General features: G+C 46.0%; 1 protein-coding gene across 1 annotated transcript in view; it reads right to left on the minus strand.

Moving 5' to 3' along the window:
* dctd (dCMP deaminase) overlaps window positions 1-7,708 on the minus strand; it is a 74,852-nt gene extending 67,144 nt beyond the window's left edge. Inside the window, exons 1-2 of the mRNA XM_068029349.1 lie at window positions 7,310-7,708; window positions 2,756-2,864 (exon numbers count right to left, since the gene is read on the minus strand). Of these exons, the coding sequence (XP_067885450.1) occupies window positions 2,756-2,864; window positions 7,310-7,395 (195 nt within the window). The 5' untranslated portion in view covers window positions 7,396-7,708. The remainder of the gene's footprint in view (window positions 1-2,755; window positions 2,865-7,309) is intronic.
* Window positions 7,709-11,712: the final 4,004 nt, after the last annotated feature.

Consider the following 11,712-nt stretch of genomic DNA (forward strand, 5'->3'; position numbering starts at 1 on the left):
TATTGCAAGATTTTCCGTTTCAAATATTTATTCAATTCCCTTTTGAAACTTGCCACTGAATCTGCTTCCACCACCCTTTCAGGCAGTGAATTCCAGATCATAGCAAGTCACTGTGTAAAAGAATGCTGTGTAAAAAGTGTAAAAGACGAAGCTTTGAAAGAATATCGGGATTGTAGGCCCAATCTGAAACGAGGAATTAAGAGGGCTAAAAGGGGTCATGAAATATCTTTAGCAAACAGGGTTAAGGAAAATCCCAAAGCCTTTTATTCATATATAAGGAGCAAGAGAGTAACTAGAGAAAGGATTGGCCCACTCAAGGACAAAGGAGGAAAGTTATGCGTGGAGTCAGAGAAAATGGGTGAGATTCTAAACGAGTACTTTGCATCGGTATTCACCGAGGAGAGGGACATGACGGATGTTGAGGTTAGGGACAGATGTTTGATTACTCAAGGTCAAGTCGGCATAAGGAGTGAGGAAGTGTTGGGTATTCTAAAAGGCATTAAGGTGGACAAGTCCCCAGGTCCGGATGGGATCTATCCCAGGTTACTGAGGGAAGCGAGAGAGGAAATAGCTGGGGCCTTAACAGATATCTTTGCAACATCCTTAAACACGGGTGAGGTCCCGGAGGACTGGAGAATTGCTAATGTTGTCCCCTTGTTTAAGAAGGGTAGCAGGGATAATCCAGGTAATTATAGACCGGTGAGCCTGATGTCAGTGGTAGGGAAGCTGCTGGAGAAGATACTGAGGGATAGGATCTATTCCCATTTGGAAGAAAATGGGCTTATCAGTGATAGGCAACATGGTTTTGTGCAGGGAAGGTCATGTCTTACCAACTTAATAGAATTCTTTGAGGAAATGACAAAGTTGATTGATGAGGGAAGGGCTATAGATGTCATATACATGGACTTCAGTAAGGCGTTTGATAAGGTTCCCCATGGTAGGCTGATGGAGAAAGTGAAGGCGCATGGGGTCCAAGGTGTACTAGCTAGATGGATATAGAACTGGCTGGGCAACAGCAGACAGAGAGTAGCAGTGGAAGGGAGTTTCTCAAAATGGAGACGTGTAACCAGTGGTGTTCCACAGGGATCCGTGCTGGGACCACTGTTGTTTGTGATATACATAAATGATTTGGAGGAAAGTATAGGTGGTCTGATTAGCAAGTTTGCAGACGACACTAAGATTGGTGGAGTAGCAGATAGTGAAGGGGACTGTCAGAGAATACAGCAGAATATAGATAGACTGGAGGGTTGGGCAGAGAAATGGCAGATGGAGTTCAATCAGGGCAAATGCGAGGTGATGCATTTTGGAAGATCCAATTCAAGAGTGAACTATACAGTAAATGGAAAAGTCCTGGGGAAAATTGATGTACAGAGAGATTTGGGTGTTCCCTGAAGGTGGCAACGCAGGTCAATAGAGTGGTCAAGAAGGCATACGGCATGCTTTCCTTCATCGGACGGGGTATTGAGTACAAGAGTTGGCAGGTCATGTTACAGTTGTATAGGACTTTGGTTCGGCCACATTTGGAATACTGCGTGCAGTTCTGGTTGCCACATTACCAAAAGGATGTGGATGCTTTGGAGAGGGTGCAGAGAAGGTTCACCAGGATGTTGCCTGGTATGGAGGGCGCTAGCTATGAAGTTGAGTAGATTAGGATTATTTTCATTAGAAAGACGGAGGTTGAGGGGGGACCTGATTGAGGTGTACAAAATCATGAGAGGTATAGACAGGGTGGATAGCAAGAAGCTTTTTCCCCAGAGTGGGGGATTCAATTACAAGGGGACATGAGTTCAAAGTGAAAGGGGAAAAGTTTAGGGGGGGGATATGCGTGGAAAGTTCTTTACGCAGAGGGTTGTGGGTGATTGGAACGTGTTGTCAGCGGAGGTGGTAGACGCGGGCACGATAGCGTCTTTTAAGATGTATCTAGACAGATACATGAATGGGCAGGAAGTAAAGAGATACAGACCCTTAGAAAATAGGCGACAGGTTTAGATAGAGGATCTGGATCGGCGTAGGCTTGGAGGGCCTGTTCCTGTGCTGTAATTTTCTTTGTTCTCATTCCCGCCCACCCTTCACCCCATCCCCAGTTCTTTTGACAATTATCTTAAATGTGATGGACTTCCCACATGACCAACATGCACTTATATAGCGCCTTTAATGTAAAATATCCCAAGGCGCTTCACAGGAACATTATAAAGCAGCATTTGACACCAAGTCACAGAAGGCACTATCAGGGCAGATGGCCAAATGTTTGGTCAAAGAGGGAGCTTTTAAGGAGTGTCTTAAAGGAGGAAAGAGGTAGTGAGGTAGAGGGAAATGGTAACATTTAGTCCTGTGACATACTATCCCATTCAAGGCTCGAATAAGGGTGCAGTTTTGCTTTTTTGGAGACTCAGCCTGCTTACGGAAACTGCCTCTCACCTCTCTGCCTTGGCCATAAAGTAGAAGTTTTAGGAGTAAGCCCAAATCATAATAGGGATGCAAAAAGATGGAACAGCATAGAGAACAGCACATTTGGTGTGTACAGCAAGTCCAGAGGAGCACTGAGCATAATAATGGTAACAAAGCACAGACAGAAAGATGGGTGGGTTGGAGATGAGGCCAGATGACAACCTAACAGGAAAAATCATTTTCAAAAATTGTCATTGCTCACAGCTTGCCCAAGTACAATTAAATGAGCAGCAAATGAATTCCACATCGTGTACGAGTTGAGCACCTCAACTGTGAGCAGTAACTCCTCATTCCCATCGTCTATTACCTGGGAGTTTGGATCCTTGCTCCTCTGCGCTGATAAAAAAGCAACTGCCATAAAATATTCCGACCACTCAAGATAGTCCTCTCGTTTTTTGCATGGTACTGCATCACCCCTGTAGTAAAATTAAACATAATCTCATCAAATGGGCACTGTTTGCACCACTGTTCTAATTTGATTTTGGATTTCTCAACACAAGAGCCAAATTGACAAATGTGCATAAATCACAGGGAGCCTCACATGGAATGCCTTCTGCACAGGTGAGCAGTGGCACGCAATTGTGAAATCAGTCTCTAAAGTTCTGCATTCTCTGTTGTAGCTGTAAAAATACAACCATTAGTTACTCATTTAAGAGTAGAGCATAGCTACCTGACCTGAACCAGACGGGACCCGGCGACATGTGTCAGGTTCGGATCAGGTCGGTTCGCTCTTCCGGGCCCAGCGTTCGGGCTCAGGTTGGGTCGGACACAGTGACAGCCAGGATGTCAAAGCAGGAAACACTCCACACTAGTCTGCAGTGAGCGATTCCATCCAAGGTAGAGCACAACCTCTTTAATATAATCAACTTTATTCCGGTGGTCGGGTCGGGTGTGGGAAAAAAATGAAAAGGACTCGGGCCGGGTCAGGCTCAGGTCGGATTTCATTTGCAGACCTGAGCAGGCCTTTAATTCAGAGATAAAACACAAGAAATAACTGCAACTACTTGAAATCTGAAATGAAAACAAAAAATGCTGGAAATTCACAGCACATCTTCAGAGAGAAAAAAACCCGACATACAAGCTGAAATATCAGGTCGGGACTTTTCACTTCAGCTGTCAGCAGATGCTGTGGTTTCATTAGATTACACACATGACTTTATTCATGACCTGTGTGAGGTCAACTGGTATTGTACATAATAAGCAGATTGATTTAAATTTCAATGAATCTTCAATAGTTTACAAAATTCGTACTTAGTAGAAGAGACAAGGGAGGGAAGGAAAAGAACACAAATGGATTATAAGAGGAAGGAAATATTGTGGTAGCGAGCACGATAGGCATTGCGATCCAGAGAATATGCTAGATGAGAACACTGTGATGAATCTTAGTTTCTACACAGCCAGAAGAACAGATCCAAGTCGAGAAGGAATCAGAAATAAAAATAAAAAAATGTAGTAAATACGGAGCTTATTTATCAGCATCTGGAAAGATTAAGGACAGGATTGGACTGCAGGTTTTCCCCTGAAGGGCTTTAGCCAATACATTAACCACCGAAGCTTTTCAACTAATTAATTTAATTAACCCATCTTCTTCTTTCAGAGAGTGTACGATGCCTGTCAGGTGAATTCTTCAAGCGAGAAGCAGGCCAAATACAATAAGTTGAGAGGGGAAGTGAAGAGGAAAATAAGACTGGCAAACAGAAAATATGAGAATAGAATGGCAGTTAACATAATAGGGAACCCAAAAACCTTTGACCAGCATGTAAAGAGTAAGCAGGTAGCAAGGGGGGGGGCCTGTTAGGGACAAAGAGGCACAGGACAAGGCTAGAATACTTAATGAGTACTTTGTATCAGTGTTTACTAAGGAAGAGGATGCTGACAAAATATAAAGAGAAGCAGAGATGGTAGAGGTAATGGATGGGGCAAACAATTGATAGGCAGGATGTACTGGAAAGACTGTCTATGCTTAGCATGGATAAGTCGCCTGGTCCGGATAGCTTTCATCCCAGGTTGCTAAAGGAAGTGGAAGTGGAGATAGCGGAAGGGCTTGCCATAATCTTCCATAGATACGGGGAGGTGTCAAAGGATTGGACAGTGGCAAATGTGGCACTCTTATTCAAGAAAGGGCACAAGGACATTCCTAGTAACTACAGGACAGTCAATTTAACATCAGTGGTGGGCAAGGCTTTAGAAACAATAATCAGGGAAAATATTAACAGGCACTTGGAGGTTTGAGTTAATTAAGAGCAAACACGAATTTGTACAGATTGTACTTCACTAATCTGATTGAATTTTTTGATGAAGTAGCAGAGAAGGTTGATGAAGGGAAAGCAATGGATGTTCTCTATATGGATTTTAAGAAAGTGTTTGGAAACATACCACATAAAAGGCTGGTTAAGAAAATTGAGACTCATCGAATATGAGAGTCAGTGTCAGCTTGGGAAAAAAATTGGTTTATGGACAGAAAACAGCAACTTGTGGCAAATGATTGTTTTTCAGATGAGAGGATGGCAAACAGTAATGTTCCACAATGGTCAGTGCTAGGGCCACTGCCTTTTTGATATACATTAATGACTTGGATATTGGAATATACAATAAAATTTCAAAATTTGCCAATGATATCAAACTTGGATTTGTGGCAAACAGTGAAGATGACACCAAAAGACTGCAACAGGACACAGGCTAGCAGAAAGTGCAGACAATTGGCAGATGGAATTTAATACAGAGAAGTGTGAGGCGATGCTTTTGGGCAGACGGGATAGGGAGAGGCACAGTGCTGAAGAGTGCGCAGGGACAGAAGGACCTGGGGGTTCATGTGCATAAATCATTGAAGGTGGCAGGTCATATTGAGAGGATCGTGGGCAAAGCATATGGGATCTGGGCTTCATAAATAGAGGGACTGAGTACAAAAGCAGGGAAGTTATGCTGAACCTTTATAAAGCTCTGGTTATGCCCCAACTAGAGTACTGTGCCTGGTGCTGGTCACCATACTTCAGGATGGGTGTAAAGGTCCTTGAGAGGGTGCATAGGAGATTTAGGGATGAGGGAATTTAGCTACAAGGTTAGGTTGGAGAAGCGGGGGTTGTTTTCCTTCAAGCAAAGGTGGTTGAGGGAGATTGAAGAGAGATGTACAAGATTATGGCAGGTTCAGATAAGGGAGACAAAAAAAAATCTGTTCCCATTAAGACAGTACAAGGACAAGGAATAGGGGACACAAATTTAAGGTTTTGGGAAAGAGATACAGGAGGGTGTGAGGAAGAACCTTTTTACGCAGTGAGTGGTAATGACCTGGAACACTCTACCTATGAGGATGGTGGGAAGCGGAGATGATCAATCATTTCAAAAGGAAATTGGATAGGCATTTGTGGACTATGGTAATGGAATGGGGAAATGGGAATGACTGGATTGCTCTTCAGAGAGGTGGCATGGGCTCGATGGGCCGAATGACCTCCTTCTGTGCCATAATGACTATGTCGATTCTCCTGAACAGGTCCAGCAAAACCTGTTTTTAATTTATTTATATACTTTGATATCCCACCCCCACCCCCCCCCGCAACTCCTTCAGAGTGAATAACAATTGTTAGCAACACTATCCCATTTACACAGAATTTTAGGGAGATTTTCCCTCATGGCAAAGAGGAAACATGACCAGACACTCATTGGGGTGGGATTTCTTGTGTATTTACATCTAGAGATAGTCAGGAGCAAGTGTGTTATGCATGCAAATACAGCACCCCTGAATTTTCTTGCTCTTTTTTGGCTGTCTAGCTCAAAATAGGTCTAAAATTAAAGCCTGAATTTAGGGGTAGCAGGTAGCAAGGTCATTTTCCAGAGTTTTATTGCGATATCTAAAAATCTATCACTGAGACCTGCACTGTATTTTTTGTTTCGAGGAATATATTAATTATGGCATCAGTATGAGCCGCATTCAAAATTGAAAAGCTTCCACGATTGCATGTTGTTAAACATGCTCTATCTAATGTGCACGAAGGATAGTTAGATGGTTTCAAACTTTAAATCTCTCATGCTTATACAAAGGAATATATGGTGTGTGATCGGCACTTTCCTTGCCTTGGAGGCAGTGCAGCAAAAGTTCACTAGATTGGTTCCTGGGATGACAGGCTTGTCCTGCGATGACAGGCTGTGTAAATTGGGCCTATACTCTCTGGAGTTTAGATGAACGAGAGGTGATCTTACTGAAACATACAAGATTCTGAGGGGGCTTGACAGGACAGACACAGAAGTTGTTTCCCCTGCCTGGGAAATGTAGAACACAGGGGCACAGTCTCAGGATAAGGGGTCAATCATTTCGGACTGAAATGAGGAGAAATTTCTTCACTCAAAGCAATCTTTGGAATTCTCTCCCCCAGAGGGCTGTGGATACTCCATCATTGTGTATACTTAAGGCTGAGAAACAGATTTTTGATCTCTCAGGGAATCAGGGGATATGGGGAATGGGCGGGAAAGTGGAATTGAGGCAGATCTGCCATGATCCAATTGAATGGTGGAGCAGGTTCGAAGGGCCAAATGGTCTACTCCTGCGCCTACTCCTGGTATTCAAACCCTGACAGTTTGCATTGGTTTCCGCTTGTTTATGCCATGAGGTGGCACAAATGGGTGTTACTTTAACCTTGATTACAAACCAACAGGAAACTCTACCTCAGGTCTCTGCCCCAGAAGTCCAAAAATGGATGAGCAGCATACCCCTAACCCAGGATGGTTTTACTATCACTGAAGTTACATTACTTGTAGCTTACCGTCCTAACAGTCAGAGACCTATAGCATATTATAGTTATATTATCCTGTAATTGACTGGAGTTACAAGCATTACCTGTCGGTTAATATATTTATCATAAATAATTACCTGGAACGTGTGTGCAAACTAAGATCGTTCTCCATATGGATTTCACTGGCTGTTCCCTTCTCTGCAGCATCAGCACCAAGCATCATGAGGCCTTCCCTTTCTCTCCGGGTTTCTTCACTCTCTCTAGCTTTACACAGATTCTATAAGGGTTTTTGCCTTGTGAACTTACTCAGTTTCTTTCTCTGGGCTTGTTCACGTTCACTCTCTCTAGATCTGCAAAGGTCTCTGTAAGTTTACTCACTTTCTTGTTCTGGCTGAATTCGCTCAGTTTCTTTCCCTTATTTTTTTGGCGCGCTTACCTTTAAACCCCCTACACTAGTGACCCCAGCGCGGGAAGTGGCAGATCTCGCTCAGGGGGCGGAGCCAGGAAGCGGGCTGCTCTCGCACAGGGGGCGGGGCCGGGAGCGGCTTCTCACGCTGAAGGGGCGAAGCCGGGAGCGGCTGCTCGAGCACAGGGGGCGGGTCCGGAGCGTCTGCTCTCGCTCAGGGGGCGGGGCCGGAGCCGGAGCGTCTGCTCTCGCTCAGGGGGCGGGGGCGGGGCCGGGAGCGGCTGCTCTCGGACGGAGGGCGGGGCCGGGAGAGGCTGGGACTCGGGGGCGGGGCCGGGAGCGGCTGCTGTCGCTCAAGGGATGGGGGCTGGAGCGGATGGGACTCGGGGGCGGGGCCGGGGGCGGCTTCTCACGCTGAAGGGGCGAAGCCGGGAGCGGCTGCTCCCGCACAGGGGGCGGGGCCGGAGCCGGAGCGTCTGCTCTCGCACAGGGGGCGGGGCCGGGAGCGGCTGCTCTCGTACGGAGGGCGGGGCCGGGAGCGGCTGCTGTCGCTCAAGGGATGGGGGCTGGAGCGGATGGGACTCGGGGGCGGGGCCGGGAGTGGCTGCTCTCGCACAAGGGGTGGGGCCTGAGGCGGTGCTGTCGCTCAGAGGGCGCTGTCTGGAGGGGGTTGGCCTCGCTACGGGGGCGGGGCAGGGAGCGGCTGGGACAGGGGGCGGGGCAGAACTTTGCTCCGCCCCTTCAGTTTGTTAACAGGAGTTGGGTGGAACCATGTGGTGTTCGTTTAGCCAGACTCCACTATGGGGAAGCAATTATTTTAAGAAATGTGTATTAAATGACCCGGTAAATTACTAATGTTTCGCGAGCTATTGCTCAGATCTCCCAACATTATAATTAAAAATATGATTAGGCAAAAATAACTCGGATCTAAAGGCAATTAAATACATGAAGCTGGCTTTAATTTTAAGTAGCATTCATCAAATGGTTTGACGCAATGTGATGAGCGTGAGCTTCGCCTGATTCCGGAAAGGAGCAAAATCCTTGAGCTCTGGATTTTTATGCTTTGTAAACCCACATTCATAGGCTCACTGGTGGCACGTGTCAGCTTCACAACAGATAACAAGAACTTACAATTTTATAGCACCTTTAATGTCCCATTAATCCCCAAGGCTCTTCAGTGGAGAGTTATAAAGCAAAATTAGACCCCAAGTTACTTCAGGCACTAGGCCAAAATCTTTGGTCAAAGAGGTAGGTTTTAAGGAGTGACGTAAAGAAGGAAAGAGCGATAGAGATTAGGAGATGTTTAGGGTAGAAATTCCAGAGCTTAGGGCCTAGGCAGCTGAACACACAGCCACAACTATTTGCTCTGGAAGACCAGCAGGTTTTGGGCAAACCAAGGAGCGTCTTTCACCGAGTTGATGGTCCTCCAGCAACCGTTGATGTTTATCTCGATGTGCGTCCCTGGGAACAGCCCGTAGAGCACAGACTCCTGTGTTACAGAGCAGCTCGGGATGAACCTTGACAAAAACCACTGCATCTCTTTCCACACCTGCTTTGCAAAGGCACATTCCAGAAGGAGGTGGGCAACAATCTCTTCCCCACCACAGCCACCTTGAGGGCAGCGTCGGAGGTGGTGAGATTCCAGGCGTGCAGGAAGGATCTGACGGGAGGGCCCTTCTCACCACCAGCCAAGCTACTCCTGGTGCTTGTTTGAAAGTTCTGGTGATGAGGCATTCTGCCAAATGAGTTTGACAGTCTGCTCGGGGAACCATCCGACAGGATCCACCATCTCCTTTTCCCGTAGGGCCTTGAGCACATTCCGTACAGACCACTGCCTGATGGATTGGTGGTCAAAGGTGTTTTTCTGCACAAACTTTTCCACAAAGGATAGGTGGTATGGCACGGTCCAACTGGATGGAGCATTGAGGGGCAATGTGACCACACCCATCCTTCGCAACACCTGGGACAGATAGAACCTCAGCACGTAGTGACACTTGGTGGTTGCGTACTGGGGTTCTATGCACAGCTCGATTCAGCCGCACACAAAAGTGGCCATGAGGATGAGGACGACATTGGGTACATTTTTCCCCCTGGGGTATGGACCAGACCTGCGCTACATACAGTAACAACTTGAGCGCCTCGCACCTGATGACCTGGTTCTTACCCACATTGGCGAGCGAACGCTGCTCCCACATGCTCAGTTTATGTTTCACCATGACTATGCACTCCTTCCAGGTTTTGGCGCACACCCCGGCCCCTACGAACCATATCCCCAACACCTTCAGGTAGTCTGACCTGACAGTGAAGGGAACAAAGAATTGGTCAGCCCAGTTCCCAAAGAACGTGGCCTCTTGCTGAGATTTACTTTAGCTCCCGAGGCTAGTTCGCACTGGTCACAGATGCTCATCAGCCTGTGAACTGACAGGGGATCCAAGCCGAAGACGGCGACATCATCATTAAAATTGCGGATGCTCAAGAGGCCCAAATTAGAGGAGCACAGATATCTTGTAGGGTTATAGGGCTGGAGGAGATTACAGAGATAGGGAGGGGTGAGGCCATGGAGGGACTTGAAAACAAGGATGAGAATTTTATAATCAAGACATTGCTTGACCAGGAGCGAGTTAGGTCCGAGTAGAATATGGGATACCAGACAGGAGTGCATTAGAATAGTCAAGCCTAGAGGTAACGAATGAATGAGGGTTTCAGTGGCAGATGAGCTGAGACAGGGGCAAGGTTACAAAGATGGAAATATGCCGTCTTAGTGATGGCACAGATATGTGGTCGGAAACGTATCTTGGGGTTAAAAAATGACCAAGGTTGCAAACAGTCTGGTTTAATCTCAGACAATTTCCAGGGAGAGAGATGGAGTTGGTAGTTAGGGAACATAGTTTGGATTTGAGACTGAAGATAATGGCTTCAGTCTTCCTGATATTTTTTGGAGTAAGTACAGACAAAAACAATGGAGTTCAGCAGTTCTCTAAACTTTTAGAAACTGGTTCCATTTTTGCAGTCTGGATGTGTCTGTGTTGCATGTTTATACAGACTGTGGGAGATTGCAGTTGTTTCCATTATTTGAGGAGGCTGCTTCTCTATAGCCAGCTGCATTTCAGTCCCACGCTCCTGACCTTTGGCACCCATTGCTGTTGGGAGGGAGTGGGCAGGTCAGAGGTCCTCCTCGTGGATTTACTGCTGGACCTGGCCAAGGTGGCCAGTAAGAGGTCCAGGCAGAGCATGGTTGATGGGGGTATTCACTCCAACTGCCTTCCTCTCTTCCACGTCTCTGTCTGAGTCCCAGTGTCCCTGGAGAGGGATCATGTGGTATTCACCAGTACACCTGAGGCTTTCTGCCATCAGTGGGCACCACAGGGTGGAGTCCATTGTGGATGCAGGTAACAAAATTATTATTTGTAACATTTTTATGTTTTGCCATAATTTGGAACTTATTATTTGTGCCCTTTTTAAAAAAGGCAGCACTTATGGTTCATGTGTTTCTGATTGGTGATTTAATCATCCCAATTGATTGGTCAAAAGAGTCAAACTAGCCCCACGAAAGCACTCAGGCTCTCTCCAAGGTCTTCTAAAGGTATTGGTTCAATACGGAAAACAGAGTGTCACTAAATCAGTCCTCGTTTTTTTTAAAGAGCCCTTCTATGTTGCACAGTTGCTTTTTGAAGAGGTGAATTTGCAAAACAAAACCATGGAAGTTTGGGATATGATGCCCATTCTTCTACTCTTGTTTGAATCAGAAAGTCATGGGTACAACCTGCCCTTCCTCCCACTCCAGATTTAAAGGGTTCTCCCAATGTCTTGTCCAAGATTTACCCTGAGCCAATACCACAAAGACAGATGATCTGGCCACTCATTCATCTGCTGTTTGTGGAACTTGCTGTGTGCGAATTTTTTTTTTAATGATAGGAAAGGTGCAGGTGGCATATACTGTCTCATAAAAGGACAGCAGTAAGTTTTAAAAATGCTCAGGGAATCCCATTTTTAAAATCCTGCTTCTTGTGGAAGTGGAATTAAAATCCACCAATGTGAAGCCCAGGTGAGTGAGACTATGTCCTAGAAGGGATCCAAATCATATTTCCACTTTAGTATTGATGTGCACCCCAAACTGCTTTGCTTTGATGTGCA

The sequence above is a fragment of the Heterodontus francisci genome, chromosome 4 (genome assembly GCF_036365525.1).
Source record: "Heterodontus francisci isolate sHetFra1 chromosome 4, sHetFra1.hap1, whole genome shotgun sequence".
NCBI lineage: Eukaryota > Metazoa > Chordata > Chondrichthyes > Heterodontiformes > Heterodontidae > Heterodontus > Heterodontus francisci.